Consider the following 19,472-nt stretch of genomic DNA (forward strand, 5'->3'; position numbering starts at 1 on the left):
TGTCCTTAATTTTTTTTTTTTTTTTTTTTGACACAGATTACCTTTGAGGGACTGTCTGAAGGCTGCACGAGTTTCCCGAAACATTGCACCCCAAAACCCCAATTCTTCACTTTTTAACGCCGGCCATTCATTGCATTGACTTGACTTGACTTGACTTGACTTTCCGCCTAGGCGGAAAGTCTTTCAAATTGAATACGGAGGAAAGTCAAAACAGGCGAAAATTACGGAATCGGCGAAAAGTTTTCGCCAAAAACATGCAGAAACGGCTTTTCACCTCAAATTGAATACGGGGCCTAGTTGGCTCTCTCTATAATGATGTATACATCCAGTACATGTACTTTAGGCAGTCTGTGGAGCTGGCCTTTCATACAAATACAAAAAGGGTTTACATATTAAATTGTAAATAGTTGCTAGTGAAGCATTGTATTTGGAATAAAGAATTACCAACACTAAGGTCTATCATAAGTTTATGATTATTAGATGACTCTGGGTTGGTGGTGTGCCCACGGGATTTGTGCAGTACACATGTATAAGAGGAACTTTTTTGCAAAGGGCAAAAAAAAGGGGAGAATAAAGACAAACATGCCTTGATTGGGGCACTCTTTAGAGAAAATTGAATACGGGGTAAAACTAAAACAGGCGATAATGACATCATCGGCGGTAAATTACCGCAAAGCCGGACTTAACGCCTCAAATTGAATACGACCCTTAGTATTAAAAAATTAAAAGGCAAGAATTATTGACGGCCCACATATACGAAAACTGGTGAAGGATCCAAATTTTGCAAGTTATGTGTCTGTCATTCAAAATTTTTGTAGGCAATCACAAGGCAGATAACTATCATGTTTGTCCACAACATACTAAAATGTTTCGAGAAAGTAGGTGCCAACATGAGTATTAAAGTACATTTTTTGCACAGCCATTTAGATCACTTCCTGTCCAATTTAGGAGATTTAAGGGAAAGGTATATTTCCTTTTCAGTAGCCGTACCTGGAAGTGACGAGGACTGAGGGGGTCATTCAGACCCGCTCGCGAGCACAGGACGCTCGCAAGCGGGTCGATGTTACCCCAATGCACATGTGCACGACGGAGGGAGCTCCGTCGTGCGCATGCGCGAGACCTGGACAGCCCGGGGCTCGCACCAAAGGGGGCGTGCTGTCGATGGTGACTGACAGCACGCCCCCTTTGGTGGGCGTGGCTGCCAGACGGAGGCGTTCCCATGGGAACGCCTACCATCTGGGTCCGGCCCCACTGACATCAGTAGTGATGTCAGTGGGAGTGATTTTGGCTCTGATAGAGCCAAAATCACTCCAGGGCTTACGGCAGCGAGACCCTACCGCAGGGTCTCGTCGCAAGCCCGATGGTCGCGATGGTCTTGACCATCGCGACCATCTTTTTGGCCGCTCGCATAAGCTGTGGGTGGTCACCCACAGCTATGCGAGCGGCCAGGAGGCCGCTCCATTTTTAGGTAGAAGGGCGCTGATTCAGAGCGAGCGCTCTGGTCAGAGCGTCCGGCTCTGAATCAGGCCCTGAGGGCAGAAGTGCAGTTTCCTGCCCATACAGTCCACCGCAAAAAAAATAAAGTTGGCCCCTCGCGGGCTTGCTGCGCTCGCCACGCTTTGGGCTCGGTGGCTCGCCACAATAGTCGATTACTGTTGGGAGTCAGCAGAGGAATACAAAAGAAAATCCTACAAAAAAAAAAAAAAAAAAACACAGTTCTCATAGCTTCCCAACACTTTGTATGTAATTATCCTGTGACTTTTTATAACATTTTACAAATCAAATTTAATCAGAATTTAAAAAAATATATATCTTTAACATTGTTTTATTTTTCATGAATTTTAAAAACCTATGCATATCTCAAAAACTAGAGCCAATTGCAAAATAAGCATGGCATATTCATGATCAGGAGCACAACATTAATCGACCCCCTGGCAACAGATTGACTGTTCCCCAGTGTAATTAATAGACTGATCTCATTGTGAAGTTCCCAATACCTGGACATTATCACTCACCTTTGCATCATATAAGGGTGTTGTATGATTTGTCGACAGTTATGCTGCATATCAACAGGGTGACTGTTTACATGTCGGCATGGTTGAACTGTCGACAGTGACCATGTCTACACAGATGCTATGTTTTAATGATGAACTGCCAACAAACAGTCCCTGGTGGCCCAGTGGTCACTAACCTCCCCGCAGCAGCGGCTCCAGTGTCTTCTTCCGGGTCCTAGCGGCCATGTGAGTCGCTTCCGGTGGGGACCTTCAAAGCTCAGTGCTCCAGTGAGTACAGTCAGGTGCATAAATATTGGGACATTGACAGAATTTTCATTTTTTGGCCTCTATTCACCACCACAATGGCTTTGAAATGAAACAAACAAGATGTGCTTTAACTGCAGACTTTCAGATTTAATTTGAGAGTAATTACATCCAAATCAGGTGAACAGTGTAGGAATTACAACGGTTTCTACATGTGCCTCTCACTTTTTAAGGGGCCAAAAGTAATGGGACAAACGGAACGATCCTAAATCTAACTTTCACTTTTTAATACTTTGTTGCAAATCCTTTGCAGGCAATTACAGCCTGAAGTCTGGAAAGCATAGACATCACCAGATGCTGGGTTTCATCCCTGGTGAAGCTCTGCCAGACCTCTACTGCAAATGTCTTCAGTTCCTGCTTGTTCTTGATGAAGGGAAAATGCCCCAAGTGAAATGCATGCTCAAATCGGATTCAGCTCAGGGAATTGACTTGGCCATTGCATAACATTCCACATTTTAGCCTTAAAAAACTCTTTGGTTGCTTTTGCAGTATGCGTCGGGTCATTGTCCATCTGCACTGTGAAGCGCCGTCCAATGAGTTCTGAAGCATTTGACTGAATATGAGCATATAATATTGCCCGAAACACTTCAGAATTCTTTCTGCTGCTTTTGTCAGCAGTCACATCATCAATAAATACAAGGGAACCAGTTCCATTGACAGCCATACATGCCCACGCCATGACACTACCACCACCATGCTTCACTGATTAGGTGGTATGTTTTGGATCATGAGCAGTTCCTTTCCTTCTCCATACTCTTCCTCTTCCCATCACTCTGGTACAAGTTGATCTTTGTCTCATCTGTCCATAGGATGTTGTTCCAGAACTGTAATGGCTTTTTTTTTATGTTGTTTGGCAAACTCTAATCTGGTCTTCCTGTTTTTGAGGCTCACCAATGGTTTACATCTTGTGGTGAACCCTCTATATTCACTCTTGTGAAGTCTTCTCTTGATTGTTGACTTTGACACATATACACCTACCTCCTGGAGAGTGTTCTTGATTTGGCCAACTGTTTAGAGAGGGTTTTTTTCTTCACCTGGGAAATAATTCTTCTGTCATCCACCACAGTTGTTTTCCGTGGTCTTCCGGGTCTTTTGGTGTTGCTGAGCTCTCCGGTGCGTTCTCTCTTTTTAAGAGTGTTCCAAACAGTTGATTTGGCCACACCTAATGTTTTTGCTATCTCTCTGATGGGTTTGTTTTGATTTTTCAGCCTAATGATGGCTTGCTTCACTGATAGTGACAGCTCTTTTATCTCATATTGAGAGTCGACAACAACTGATTTCAAATGCAAATGTCACACCTAGAATCAACTCCAGACCTTTTACCTGCTTAATTGATAATGAAATAACGAGGGAATAGCCCACACATATCCATGAAATAGCTTTTGAGTTGATAGTCCCATTACTTTTGGCCCCTTAAAAAGTGGGAGGCACATATAGAAACCGTTGTAATTCCTACACCGTTCACCTGATTTGGATGTAATTACCCTCAAATTAAATCTGAAAGTCTGCAGTTAAAGCACATCTTGTTTGTCTCATTTCAAAGCCATTGTGGTGGTGAATAATATGAAAATTCTGTCAATGTCCCAATATTTATGCACCTGACTGTATATCTCCCCTTATCTTTTAATAGCAAAACTGTGGCAGAGCATGCTAGGATGTGTCGTTCCACAGCAGCTGGTGGGCCACATGCTCTACACTGATCTGTTCCCACACTGCTGTATTGCATTGGAGAATATCCCGGTCACTGCTGTCCTCTTCACATTCATGCTCTCCTCTAACGGTATACAATAGGGAATTCCCAATTGTCATATCCCGGAGAGGGTGAAATGCCAGGCGTCTAGATGTAGACTCCTGACATTTTCCCGACGCCGGGAGAGAGGCGCCCGGCATCCCGATCGAAGGGATGCCGGGCGCCGTGAGCAGACAGCCGCAGGGGGTGAGGGGTTAGGTTTAGGGCACCCGGGGGGGGGGGGGGGGGACTTTGGGTTAGGCCCCCCTGGGAGGGTGAGTGTTAGGGCTAGGCTAGGGGGTGGGAGGGTTAGGCACCCCCATCGGGGACTTAGGGTTAGGCAGCAGGGAAGGGGGGAGGTTAGGCACTTAGAGGGGGGGGGGGGGGATTAGGATTAGGCTCTTGGGGGGGAGGTTAGGCACCCCTAAGCAGGGTTAGGTTAGTAAGTACTTACCTACCGACGATCAGGATTTCATACAGATTCCCCTCTAACAGCTCCGCTCCCTCCCTCCTGTTTTATTTCAAATCGCTCACCTCCTGCCAATCCTCCAACCCGCACCACCTCTTTATGCCCTCTAATTCTTTCCCGTCTTCCCAACACAGCCCTAAATTTTGCCTCCAACATTTTCACCCAAAATTTCTCTCCCCCACCAATCAATGCTAGCTAAGCCACCGATTCCTACTTCTCCCACTGCCACTAGTGACTTCAATACATTCTCTCCTTTAATCCTTCTCCCCCCCTTGCCCCAATTCTCTGCCAACACCTCTACTCCCCCTCCCAATGCATGCTCCCACCTCTCCTCACTGGCATGGTCTCCTCCTCCTGTAAAACACCTTTGCCTCTCCCATTCGAAAAGTGGGCTCTGTGATAATGCTGTTATTCCTTTAGAACTGTTCCCTCTCCAACGTTTGCCTTCCGTTTTCTGCCTCTTGAGGGAGAATCCAATTAGCTGCGGGGCATATATATATATATATATATATATATATATATATATATATATATACACACACACACACACATACTGTACTTCTAATCAACCGCCTTCAGGCAGGACCAAGCACAGTGGCTGTAATCACATTTCTGATACCCTATTTATCAGGTATACCCACATCTCTTAGAGACTGTTAGTGCATATGATCAGGGCTATCTTTACCTTCTGTTTTATGTCATGACACTGCCTACATGACAGCCTTCTTTGCAGCTATACCTATTCAAAACCATTTTTGAAACATTGTGGATTATGGAGGTATATAAAAACTATAAAACGAATTATCAACTGCTGGAACTAACACAGGGGGGAATAGATGTACTAAGCCTTGGAGAAAGTATAGGGTGATAAAGTACCAACCAATCAGCTCCTGACTGAAATTTTTCTGTAAGATGGTAGTTAGGAGCTAATTGGTTGGTAATTTATTTCTCTCCAAGGCTTAGTACATCTCCCCCAGTGTGTGTAATCACCAACTGCTCAGAGCCAGCAACTAGCACTGGGCATATAATCACTAACTGCCCTAGCCAGGCATTAACACTGTGGAGGAGATGTATCAATTGGAGAGAAAGTGGAGAAGTTGAACATAGCAACCAATCGGCTTCTGTCCTTTCATGGACTGTACTCAGCAACCAGTCAGCTCCTAACTGTCATTTATCATGTTCCACTTTCTCTCTCAAAATTTTGATACATCTCCCCCTATACTTCTAATGAATCGCTTTCAGGCAGGAACAAGCACAGTGGCTGTAATCACACACACATCTGCTACCCTATGTATCAAGAATACCCACATCTCTTAGAGACTGTTCGCTCATTTGAGCAGGGCTATCTTTACCTTCTGTTTTATGTCATGACACCCTCAATGTGCAACACTGTGTAATAAGTGAGCCTTAATGCTGGGTGTACACAGGCGGATAAAAAAAAAAAAAAAAGCTTCATCTAGTAAAACGACCCCCCCCAAAAAAAAAAAAATACATTTTTTTTATAAAATAAAACCATAAAAATTTATAAAAAAAAAATAAAAAAAAATTAATGTTCCTACCCTTAAAAGATTAGAATGAAGAAAAATTGTCAAGCGTAATGTTTAAAGAAAATAAACAAATAAAAGGGGATATTGTTTAAAGACGTAAGCCAATAGGATATACTGTATACGATAATAAAACAGGCAAAACAGTGCAGTCTAGATTTAGTCTATTTTATTCTTTTTCATTTATCGAGAGGTTGTCAAGCAGGATAACCGAAAGGAGACGCTCCACAAAAACATATTCTCTGCTACACATAACTAATCAACTTCATATAACCACACAAATATTGTGCACCATCGTCATTTGTGACTTAATCTAAACCATTCTCACTGGCGAGGGAAAGGTTTTCTAATCCTTGAAGCAGGCCCTAAATATCGCACCAATAGATCTATGTATATACATATATTATTCACACGTTTTTCTGAAGTCAATTCATCAAGGACTTTAAAAACTTGCAGATGAAAAATTGTCTCTGCGGCAAAGTAGAAAAAAAAACAAAAAGTAGAAAAAACATGGGTGACTGAACAGAAAACTAGATATATATATATATTAAAAATGTTAAGACCATCAACATTACACATAGCTTCAGGAACGGAGAAAGAGTACCACAACACACATAGGAGGCAGACATTCTGTAGGCGGGATGGATCCTCGTTAGCGATGTCACTACATTCTAGTGAACGTATATGCTGCATTGTAATGGATATTAGTTCTGTGCACAAAATGGCTGCCTTCAGTGTGGGCTTGTGACACTATTTTTAACAACGGCAATCGTGCAAAACGGTCAGTGGTAACAAATCTACATTTTTATCCTTCTAAAAACCAATGGTTCAGTGTTCAGGTGCAAACAGGTAAATCCGCTACTACAGGCAACAACACTAATTGTTTTTTCCAATTCAAAAATCTGTGGAATGAAAAAAAAAAAAAAACCTGAAACGTAAACTATACTGAAGACACAATCTTCAACTCGGACAAGCGGGAGAGATTCTTCATTTTTCACCCTAAAATATTGAAGTCCAGCCCGCTGGACGTAGGGAAATAGCCTCCTCTTTGGGGTGGATCTAGTAGCATCCATCTTTCCAAGAGTCGTCATTATCCAGTGTGTGGTTCTTTGAGTAGTTAACAGATCTGTATAAAAATATATATATTATATAAAAAAAAAAATGAATCCTTTTATAATTTTTTTTTTTTTTTTTTTTTTTTAAATATTGTTATAATATTGAAAGGCCTCTTCATCTAACCCTCTATTATAGCAGAGAGAAAGGTCATATTTTGCTTCTTGCCAATGGCGGAGGAAAGCAGTCACATAACAGTATTGGAAGTTCAAACATATATTATGTTGTTAATTATCAATGATATACTTTAACAAATCACATTTAGATGGAAATCATTTGTAGAAAGACTTTGGGGCCTTTTATTGTATAAAAACATTTAATATTGGCACTAAACAGCAAGTAAATCAAAAACAATTCTTAAAAAAATTTTTTTATAAAAAAATACAAACTTGCAGATAGCATCAGTCACTTAAGGCCCCTACACACACTACATGATATTGCCAACGATGGGGCAAATTCTGACACATCGGAACGACAAATCGTCAATATCGGGTAGTGTGTGCTCCCATGGTGTCGTCAGCCGCATCGCCTGATCTTTTGTACATGCAGGAAGATCAGGCGATGCGGCCGACGATCCCATGCAGCGCTATGCGGTGGGGGTCGGTATATTGGGCACCGGATCGCCCAGTGTGTACAACCGTTCGAAATATCGGCCCGTCGGGGCTGGGTTCGCGGGTGGCATCGCTGGGTACACAGTAGTTTAGTGTGCTGTGTACCCAGTTTTACATGCAGTATCACGTCACAAGCAGAACCAATGAATAGAACACATAGGGCCTGTTACAGAGTTCATTCATGGCTGCAATCTTTCACGGATACCAAAGTGCAAAATTATACAAATTGTGACAGACTGTACTAGCCCTGACACGCCAACTTTATATATGCGAGTAATGCTCAACAGTGCAGGTAGATCAGATCTCTCCACCATCGACAGGGGCGTTGAGAGCCATGCCTGGCCCGGGGGAAGGGGATTAAAAAATATATTTATATGTTTTGCAGCGCTGTGAGCCCCTCAGCCTCAGATTGCTCCCCCTACAGGCATTGAAGACTGCTGTCTCCCACTGTAGCGTGTGCTAAACTCCTGTGATGTAAGAGCAAGCCCAGGCAATTAGTAACTGCACCGAGGAAATACAGCTGCAGCACCCACTAGTGACCTGCTTGTTTATATGGGGAGACTGACTTGTGTCCTATTATAATAATAGTGGAGTAAACTAGTGTACCCCTTCTGCTCTCCTGTGCACTTTGTCCTCCCACCCCTGTTCCCCTTTGTGTACCCCTTCTGCTCTCCAGCTCCATTGTGCCCCCTGTTCCCCAGGTCTTAGCCCTTCTGCTCTCCTATGTACTCTCCCCTTCCAACTGTGCCCCGTTCCCCTCTCCCCCATATCTGTACCGCTTCTGCTCTCCAGTGTACTCTGTCCTCCCACCTGTGCCCCGTTCCCCTCTCCCCATGTCTGTACCCCTTCTGCTCTCCAGTGTACTCTGTCCTCCCACCTGTGCCCCGTTCCCCTCTTCCCATGTCTGTACCTTCTGCTCTCCCATGTACTCTGCCCTCCCACCTCTGTGCTCCCTGTTCCCCTCTTCCCATGTCTGTACCTTCTGCTCTCCCACCTCTGTGCCCCGTTCCCTTCTCCCCATGTCTGTACCCCTTCTGCTCTCCCATGTACTCTGCCCTCCCACCTCTGTGCACTGTTACCCTCTCCCCTCCCCCTTCTGCGCCCCCTCTTACCCTCTCTCTTCATGTCTGTCCCCCTTCTGCTCTCCTGTGTACTCTCCCACCTGTTCCTTTCTCCCCATGTCATTCTTAGTGTAACATATGCGCTATAGCTCGTTTTTACGCGCTACAGACAGTGAGGCATGAATTGTGATAGGACCCAGACACTGTGGAGTAGGACCCCAATTTGTTGAAGTGAGGGGTCCCTGGGACCCACATTTTTTTTCGTTCAGCGCAATGACTGGTGTACCCATCTCTATATCTGCACTCCAGAGTAGAGACCAAGCACTAGGATGCCAGCTACACTCCCCGTTAGTCCCTCTCTCTGGCTAATTGCTTATAAAACTTACCTCCTGGATGGCTGCATCATCTTGCTTTTTGGAGTCATGTATGCGGCAGATGCAGGAGATTTTACACCTGAGTGTTTTATGGAGGGTGGTAAGTTATTGGTTCTAGACGCCGCACCAGGAATCGCTGCAGCTAAACCAGCAGAAGATTGGATCTTACGGACACCACTTGAGCTGTTATAGCCAGATGATTTTATTGGCTGCCTTGAGTTCAGGAGGGAACTTGTGCTTAAACCCGCTTTGCTTGGCTGACGAACAGCTGCTGATTGGCTGGAGCTTGTACTGTACCTCAGCTTACTTGGTTGGGTACCTGCAATAATATAACATAAAGATACACATATTCAGTGCACATCCAACTACTGTTGATCTTCAAAAATATGGAAGTTATTAAAAAGACCCATTGGCTGGTAAGCCATTGTGAGGATTAGTATTAAGCACTTTGATCCACAGGACAGAGTATCAGCACCTAATTCAGATTCTGCACTATATTGAAAAATCACCAGCAAAGAATATAAAAGGAAAACGAGGAACCAAAAAAAAAAAAACACACACACACACACACACACACACACACACATCACTGTCACTTCCAAAATTACACAAACTAAAAGAAAAAGACAAATTCTACAGACTTCCATCTAAACCATCATTCTTGGATGAAAACATTATGGACCTTTAATACCTGAAGACCAGGTAGTTGCCCAAATGCAGCTGCTGGGTGAGGCCTGTGCCACTACAACCCGGAGGCGCTTACAAATCTGGTAGAATGTGCCTTCATGTTTAGCCCGCCAGAATCAAAGTAATAGCTCTAGTCATTTTTTTGCTTCGACAAAGGCCAACCTCTCCTGTGGGCATCATAGAAGACTAAACTCAAGAGACCTAGTCAAATAGGTATTGAGAGTTCTGGAATTGTCTGACAAAAAACAGGAGATATGGTAAGAACTTACCTTTGTTATCTCTGTTTCTACGAAGCTCCATAGGGTCCACAGGGTTGACCTTGGGGTATAGCTAGATCTGGATCCACGGGCACCACACAGTTAAAGATTTGCTGCTCCCAGAATGCACTTGGGTCTGTCCTCCTCTATACCCCGCCCCCGAGCCACAGGCACCTCAGTTGGCAAGCAGCCAAGGCCGGAGGAGGAGACTAAACAGAGAGAAGGAAGACTGGAACACACAAGAAACCATACTCACAGAAATGGGAGACGGAAAACCGGTGACCAGCCACACAGCCCATATGAAGCCAGGGGCATCAGGGCGGGCGCCCTGTGGACCCTATGGACTTCGTAGAAACAGAGATAACAAAGGTAAGTCCTTACCATATCTCCTGTTTTCTACTTCAGGGTCCATAGGGGGTCCACAGGGTTGACCTTGGGGATGTCCCAAAGCAGTTCAACTAAGGGCGGGGACGCTCCTGTGCTGAAAGGAGCACCCGGCGCCCGAAGGACGCATCCTGAGAGGCGAAGGTGTCAAACACATAGAACCTCAAAAACGTTTGAATTGAAGACCAAGTGGCCGCCTTACACAGCTGAACAGCGGAGGCGCCACGTCTAGCAGCCCAAGAGGGACCCACAGAACGAGTGGAATGAGCCTTAACAGAGGCTGGCACAGGTAAACCCTCCTGTGCATAAGCCTCACAAATAACTGAACGAAGCCAACGGGCTAACGTTTGCTTGTTGGCAGGCCAACCCCTCTTGTGAAAACCGAAGAGGACAAACAAAGAATCCGACTTCCTAACCGAAGCAGTCCGGTCCACGTAGATTCTAAGTGCCCGGACTACATCTAAGGAAGCCTCACCAACTGAAAGATCAGGTGACTGAAAAGCTGGCACGACAAGCTCCTGATTAATGTGGAACTTTGAGACCACTTTGGGCAAAAATTCAGGACGAGTGCGGAGCACCGCTCTGTCCTGGTGAAAAATCAGAAAAGGGGGGCGACAGGAAAGCGCCCCCAACTCGGACACCCTCCTGGCAGAAGCAATCGCCAGGAGAAAAACGGTCTTGAACATCAGCCACTTGAGGTCCACCGACTCAAGAGGCTCAAAAGGAGGACCCTGCAAGACCCGTAGCACCACCGCCAAGTCCCAAGGAGCCACAGTAGGCACGAAGGGAGGCTGGATCCTGAGAACACCCTGGAAAAAGGTGTGAACATCCGGTAGTGTAGCAATCCGTCGCTGAAACCACACGGACAAAGCAGACACATGCACCTTCAGAGAGGCCAGGCGTAAGCCGGGGTCCAAACCCAATTGAAGGAACTCCAAGATTCTGGAAACCCGGAACACCTGAGGGTCAGTTTCTGGATTCACACCACTGAAAATAAGTGCGCCACACCCTGTGGTAAATCCGTGCGGAAGCAGGCTTGTGTGCCCTAAGCATGGTACCAATGACCGAACTGGAGAAACCCCTAGACCTCAAGACGGCTGTCTCAAGAGCCACGCCGTCAAAGACAGCCGACCCAATATCCGGGTAAAGGCAGGGCCCCTGAGACAACAGGTCCCGACGTTGAGGGAGAAGGTACGGAGCGTCGATGGAGAGGCACCTCAGATCGGAGTACCAAGGACGTCTGGGCCACGCCGGAGCAACCAGCACGAGCGTGCCGCCGTCCTGCTTGAATTTCCGCAGAACCCGAGGAAGTAGGGATATTGGAGGAAACAGATACGCCAGGTGAAACGTCCATTTCACCGACAGTGCGTCTACCAGACTGGCGCCTGCGTCTCTTGTCCTTGACCCGTAAAACGAGCAACTTGTGATTGTGACGGGAGGCCATCAAATCTAGCTCCGGCAGCCCCCACCTGTCCACGAGTAGCTGAAACACCTCTGGGTGAAGCGACCATTCCCCGGGATGCACGTCGTGACGGCTGAGGAAGTCCGCCTCCCAATTGAGGACTCCGGGAAGGAAGACTGCCGAGATCGCTGGAATGTGACACTCCGCCCAAGCAAGGATGCGAGACACCGCCAACATCGCTGCCCGACTGCGAGTTACTCCTTGGTGGTTGATATATGCCACCGTGGTGGCGTTTTCGGACTGCACCTGAACCGCCCTTGCGTAAAAAAACGGGACCGGACGACTGCAGGGTCCTGTATACTGCCCGCAGTTCCAGAATGTTGATGGGAAGAAGAGCTTCTTCCGCAGACCAACGACCCTGAAGTGACAACGAGCCGGTCACTGCCCCCCAACCCCGAAGACTGGCATCCGTCGTGAGAAGGACCCAGTCCGGGATCCAAAAGGGGCGCCCCTCGACGAGATGAGCTGTCTGAAGCCACCAAGCGAAAGACTGCCGAACCTCCGGGGACAACACCAGCAACAGAGCGGATCTGGTGAGGTAACCCGTTCCATTCCGATAGAATCAGCCCCTGCAGGGGCCGGGAATGGAACTGGGCAAATTCCACCATGTCGAATGTCGACACCATGGAGCCCAGAACTCTCATAGCTGAATGGACAGACAGGCGGCAACTGCTCAGGCAACTGTGTATCCGCAGCTGCAGGGAGGAGACCTTCTCCGGGGTCAGGAAGATCCTTTGCTGAAGAGAATCCAGCAGGGCTCCCAAATGAACCATCCGCCGAGATGGAATCAGGGAGGACTTTTTCCAATTTATCAGCCACCCGTGCGCTTGCAGGCAAGCGATCGTCAGGTGGAGATGATAAGCAGTACTTCCGGGGAACTCGCCAGCAACAGGAGGTCGTCCAGATACGGCAGCAGCCGTACATTCTGGTTCCGAAGATGTGCGGCCATGACCGCCATAATCTTCGTGAACACCCTCGGTGCCGTGGAGAGACCAAAGGGTAGCGCCCGGAACTGATAGTGGTGTTTAAGGATAGCAAACCTCAGATACCTCTGGTGCGAAGGTGCTATCGGAACATGAAGGTAGGCGTCCTGGATATCCAGGGACACCATGTAATCCCCCGGTTCCATCGCCAGAATGATGGAACGTAACGTTTCCATCTTGAACTTGGGAACTCTGAGGAATTTGTTCAGAGACTTCAAGTTGAGGATAGGGCGATGAGAACCATTGGGTTTCTGCGCCAGAAACAGAGAATAGTACCCCGTCCCTCGTTGTAACTGAGGAACGGGAACAATGACCCCTGCTTTCAGCAAGGACTCTATAGCTACCTGAATCTCTAAGGTCTTGGTCGTATCCTGCGAAGGACTCGGGCAGAAAAACTGGCGGGCGGTCTGTGCCGAAAAGACAGGGCGTACCCCTGGGAGACCACTTCTCGAACCCAGGCATCCGTGGTGGTATCGTGCCAGCACTGGGCAAACAGAAGAAGTCAGCCTCCCACTCTGGGGTCCCCCAGAGGGAGGACCACCCCATCAGGCAGAGTGTTTATCCTACTGCTTGGAAGAAGGGCGCCTGGCACTCCAGGCCTGCTTCTTGGGCTTAGAAGCGGCCTTGGTCGCCGACTGCCTCGGGAAGGACTGACCTTTTGCCTTGCCCTGAACCCGAAAGGCAGAGCTCCGTACATTGGTAGGTGCAGAAGCCGAAGGGAGGAAGGCTGACTTAGACTTAGCCAGCGTATCCACAATTTTGTCCAAGTCTGGACCAAAAAGCAACACCCCATTAAAAGGTAAGGCCTCCAGGCCCTTTTTGGAGTCCGCGTCAGCTCTCCAAGACCTCAGCCACAAGGACCGACGCGCCGACACAGCTGCAGCCGACACCCGAGAGGTCAGCAGGCTCGCATCTAACGAAGCTTCCCCAATGTAGGAAGCCGCATCCCTCATTTGTCCTATCAACGCTCTCTGGATCTCCGGAGCATCTTCCGGAAAGGTATCCTCCAAAGCGTTGGCCCAGCTCTCGATGGCCTTAGCCACCCAAGAGATGGCCATGGGCGGACGGGCCACCGCCCCCGAGAGAGAGTAGATAGACTTTAAACAAGTCTCCACTTTGCTGTCCGCGGGATCTTTCAGGGAGATAGACGGCAAAGGCAGCATAGCGCTTTTAATTAAGCGGGTAACGTGGGAATCCACCACAGGCGGAGTTTCCCACTTCCTGCAATGAACCTCAGGAAACGGATAGTTTGAAGCCAACCGTTTCTGCGGTTGGAATCTCTTGCTGGGCAACTGCCAGGCCCCTGCCATATGATCCGTTAACTGGTCAGACAGGGGAAAAACCGTCGAAGTTACCTTGGCCTTTTTAAAGTTAGGGTACTTTGACCTGGGAGCCGGCGCATCCTCCTCAATATGAAGGATGGCCCACACCGCCCTAACCAATACCGGCACATTAATTGAGGACTTAGCCTCCACCTCCTGGGCCCGGCATCCGAGTCAGAGTCTTCATGGATCTCCCCGTCATCCGAAGACACGTCCGTGTCCGTAAACTGAGCCGCCAGTGAAGCCGGAACGGGTCGCTTGGACGCCCGTGGGGGAAAATCACTGTGCAACATAGATTGAAAGGCCGATGACGAAGCCGCCAGGCTCTGAACAGAGCTGGAGAGGACATCCACGCAGGGAGGGGGCACCGTTTGAGGATACCCCTGAAACGGCACCATCGACTGCTGCGGCACCGTGGGAGATTGCACAAATACAGGCAAACCCGCATAAGGACCCACAGTCTGAGACCCGGGAGGAGACTGCACCAGACGCGTCACACCTGGGGAACGGGGGAAGGTAGGCTGGGGCAACGCCCTAGAAGGGGCCGCAGTCGGGACAGCAAGGCGGTCCGCGATCGTCGCCAGCACTTGCGTAAACATCGCCCACGGAGGATCCTGCGCCACCGGGGGTTTAGAGGTACCAGGCACCAGCTGGCACCGCCCGCACAGACCGTCCTGAGACAAATCCGCCCCGTCAACCCCTGCCGAACAGCGACAGCAGAAAAACACCACAGGAGCCTCGGAGCGCTCATTCTCCTCATAAGACATGACACAAACTTTTTGCAATAAACGTGTATCACCGAAACGAGGTAAGGCATATAACACCGAAGCACTCCCAAGTATGCAACACAAACAGCCCACAATCTGGTACTGAGTAGCACACCGTAGCATGTGACAGACCTCACAAATACGTTGATCTATATAAGTGAGGTACACAGAAAGAACACCCCTCTCCCACGCACCTGCGGGCCGTAGGAGAAGGAAAGGGATAAGTAAAAAGCTGACAGTAAGTAGAAAAAGCACAGACAGCAGCACTAGCAATAGTCACATACCATGCAGAGAAGTATACTCACTGCACCTTCAGCTACAATCAACCTCCCAGATTCAGTGTCTGGGACGGCTATAGCGCTGCGAACACTGTCCTGATCAGGGCAGAGAAACGCAGGGGGACCGGTCCACTGGAAGCCTGCCTGGGAGCTCTGCGTTGCTGCCTGGGAAGATGGCCGCCGGACAGCTCTGAGAGGAGTGGCCCGAGAGAGCACAGCCCAGCGACGCCAGCACGCTTGAGAGAAGGCGCGCTGGGCTGAGGGGAGGAGCCGCTCAAGCAGGGAAGGCTGCCTCCCCTGCTAGTATCCCTGCCGGCCTTACACCCTGGTGGTCCAGTGGACACGCGGGGTATTACACAGAGGGGGGAGCCCGCCGCCGCTACTAGCGCCGCCAGTCTGTCCCCAGAGACCGGCGGCATGAAGACTGCATAACTTCCCCCACGCGCGCAGCGCTGCACGCGGCTTACCTGGCCCCTTGTGTCCGGCAGCAGTCTGTGGGAGGTCCCGGAGCCACGCTAGCACTGACTCCGGGGTCCCGCTGCGATCCTCGGATCAGTACCGGTGTCGCAGCGCCAGCGGGGCTGTAGGAGCGGCAGCGTGGACGTCCATACGGACAGTCTGATGCTGCCGCTCTGAAGAGTAAAAAGTAAAACAATAAAATCTTCTTTAAAAATAAAGCTTAGGGGCTGCTTATGCAGCCCCACCACGCCAGGGTGACCCAACTCTGGCCGGGCACCAACTAAAACTGAGGTGCCTGTGGCTCGGGGGCGGTGTATAGAGGACGACAGACCCAAGTGAATCCTGGGAGCAGCAAATCTTTAACTGCGTGGTGCCCGTGGATCCAGATCCAGCTATACCCCAAGGTCAACCCTGTGGACCCCCTATGGACCCTGAAGTAGAAAAGGGGAATCCCTATTCCTCTGAAAACAGTTTTCAGAGCAGTATTGGGTCCAATGTTCTGATCTAGGTGGAACCCCAGTTATATATTCAAAGAAATGCCATATCCGCACAAAAAATTAGATGTGGAGGTCTCCATGCTGTAGTGATATAGCAAAATAAAAAAAAAAAAAAAAAGTCTTCCCTGTAAACTCAACTCCTGTGAATGTAAAAACAGAAGAAAACAGGCGAACAATTGACTTAGGAAACATTTCCTTCTTGCACCAAGAATAGGTCTTCCACACCTCATGCGTGGCTAAAACAGTCCCTTTTATCCTGAGCACAGTCCCAACAATGCTGTCAGGAAAAAATAAAAAAAAACATTTGCCTTAAGAATTTTGTCTATTACACCATTATAGCCAGTTGCAGTAATCCCTGATGGTAAAAACAAGTCAGGGAACGACATTGTGATGGATCACTTTGGGAAAGAAGCATTACTATTGGAAGGAAGACTTATGCAAATGACATGGAACTGGCCAAGTCTACTAAAAACTCCAGCGGTTCCCTTGTCCTATCAACACAATTTCTCCATCTTGTGGATCGACAGAGATTCTGTTATATCAAATGCATTAGTCAAGAAGAGTGCGTCTTATTAGACCAAACATTTGTATTTGAATTGCAGCGATTGCAGTCATCATTCATACTACGCCAGGGATTGACTGCTGCTACCGACACGTATTACATCTGTTAAATTAGTGCTCCAGCTAACAAGCCTTCCAGACACCTGAGCTCTTCTGATCTAACCAGACGTGAAGCACTACTGACCAGTACTGACAATAGGAATGGCGCTCTAACATGTCTGTAGCTCCCGCCGGTGCAGATGGTTGAATGTTGGCAGTGCAGGATATTTCACTGGCTGTTTCCACCTGAGCCTCAAATCCACAGAAACGGGACGGGAGTGACATTTTAAGGCCCAGTTAGTTAAGACATTTCTATCACCTCTGGTGGTTCTGCTGGCGGCAGTGGCGGAGACTGCACAAGCACCACGGCTATCACTATCGGGCGGTGCCGGGACGTTTAACTTGGTCGCCACAAAATATACTATAAGGCACAAAGTCATTATCCCTGCTTATTAGGAATCTTGTAGTGCACTCCAACTCTACTACGAACTACTACTTCCAGCAATTAGCAGCTTCAGGATACAACCACCAGCTTTCTGTATACTATCTGGACTATTTTATTTTCAGCCACTAATAGTCATATTCCAATCTTTCATAAAAGGATGGGATGGTAACCATCCTGATATAACCAGGGGATTTCATACATATATACTTTTGCCTTTTTAATAATTGTAAGTTGGTAAATCCTTTATTAAGTGGGCATTATAGGCTGAGTATGTGTTGGATGCTTATTTATAAGCCTACTCCAGAGGTTCCCAAACTCCGGCCTTACAGTCCAGGTTTTAAGGCTATCCATGCTTGAGCACAGGTGACTTTAGTACCTCAGTCAATTTGTTTTAACCATCTGTATTCAAGCATGGATAGCCATAAAACCTGGACTGTAATGACGGAGTTTGGGAACCTCTGGCCTAGTCTATGTATATTTGAATGTTCATGGAATTGTAATTTTTTATATATGTGGCTTTAATGCATGTATTTTTTTAGAAATGTAATGATTATTCCAGTCAATCTAAGCCTGTGCATCAAGCGACACTTATGTTACTATACCTTTCTTATGATATTGAATGGTGGTTAATGCATTGTCTTTCACTTTGCTTTAAGTTAGCCAAAATTATAAATCACGCAGATTTATTAAGACAACAGCTACAGGTGATTTCAATAGCACCTGGGAATAGCGCCCTAGTTTTTTTCTATCTAGTATATTTGGAAAAGCATCTTGTCAACTTGCTTGTGGTATTGGGCAAGTAAAAGAAAAAAGAAAAGAAAATAAGATACCTCAAAAACTGGCCAAAGGGCAGCTTCGAGCAAAACACCCTATGCCTGTGGGCACTTACTGTAGATGTAACCGCTTCCTGCAGGGGGGGATGTTTTCAAACGTAGTGCAAGATTTTAACTAAGTGCCAAACTACAGACAGAACTTGTGGGCATAGGCGTCGGAACGGTGAGGCAAGGGGACGGTACCTTTCCCACCCCCAAAACACTTCAGAGGCGCCTGGAGTGTCGGCCGTGGATGGTCAGAGGCTGTGCATTATAGCGATAGGCTGCACAGCCTCTGCACTGCAGGGGCTGTGCAGTCTTTTTAAGTTAAAAGACTGCACATTACGCCTCATCCTTCCGGCTGAGCAGCCTATTGCTATAATGCACAGCCCCTGCCTCCTGCTCCCTGGTGGCCCTGCCCCACCTCTTCCTTCATCGTGGCGGCCTCCTCCTCCCCGTGCTACCGACCTGCCTCCACCCAGCAGCAAGCAAGTTGGAGGGGGAGGGGCGCCAATATTAAATTATATCTTGCCCCGCCCCCATATAAAATGCATGTGGGCATGTGATACTTGGTGTACATTATGCACATTAGAAGTCACAGAAGTCAAGTGAGCAATGTAATATTCTTAATAAAAAAGGATAACATTTTAGTATTGTTTTATAGAATGTACTTTACAAGAAAAATTGTTTTGAGCACTTCTGTTTTTATTTGTTATTTCAGCTTTTCATTTTACGTAACATACTGGTTATTGGCTGTTGTATCCTGGTTAATCGGCTGCTTGGTCCCTGAAGATCAGACTCCAAGCTTCGGCTGCTTCTCACGGCCTCCAATGACCGTAGACTTGTTTTTGCAAGGTTAGGCATACTGTGTCGTAGGTCATCTAAAACGCACAATGACAATTATAGCTAGTTTGTTATTAAGTAAAGCACAAGCCAACTTAATTTAATACTTTAATAAAAATTAACAAATATTTGTGCTGTGCCAACCAAATCCACACTCCGTGGTTACGGCAATAACTGCCAGTAGACTCACCAATGTTGCGTTACATCAAAGGTGAACAAATTAATGTAGATGGCAGGTGTCAAATATAGGAGCTAATATGATACTTTAAGACAGGGGTGGGGAACCTTTTTTCTGCCGAGAGCCATTTTGATATATATAACATTATTCACGGGCCCGGTGCAGGCCACACCCCACCCCTCCGTGTGATGTCACACAAGGACGGGGCCACAATCGCCAGTGATTACAGCAATGCCTGGAGCATCCTGAGGATGCTCTGAGGAGCTGTAACTGTCTGAA

General features: G+C 47.4%; 1 protein-coding gene across 2 annotated transcripts in view; it reads right to left on the reverse strand.

Moving 5' to 3' along the window:
- Positions 1-6,212: 6,212 nt before the first annotated feature.
- Positions 6,213-19,472, reverse strand: part of LOC148538564 (SLAIN motif-containing protein-like) — a 31,573-nt gene continuing 18,313 nt past the window's right edge. For both annotated transcript variants that reach the window (XM_088452913.1, XM_088452904.1), the window contains exons 7-9: positions 18,916-19,053; positions 9,232-9,538; positions 6,213-7,186 (exon numbers count right to left, since the gene is read on the reverse strand). In XM_088452913.1, the coding sequence (XP_088309039.1) occupies positions 7,120-7,186; positions 9,232-9,538; positions 18,916-19,053 (512 nt within the window). In that variant the 3' untranslated portion in view covers positions 6,213-7,119. The remainder of the gene's footprint in view (positions 7,187-9,231; positions 9,539-18,915; positions 19,054-19,472) is intronic.

This window comes from Taudactylus pleione, unplaced genomic scaffold (assembly GCF_031769625.1).
Source record: "Taudactylus pleione unplaced genomic scaffold, aTauple2 ptg000039l, whole genome shotgun sequence".
Lineage (NCBI taxonomy): Eukaryota > Metazoa > Chordata > Amphibia > Anura > Myobatrachidae > Taudactylus > Taudactylus pleione.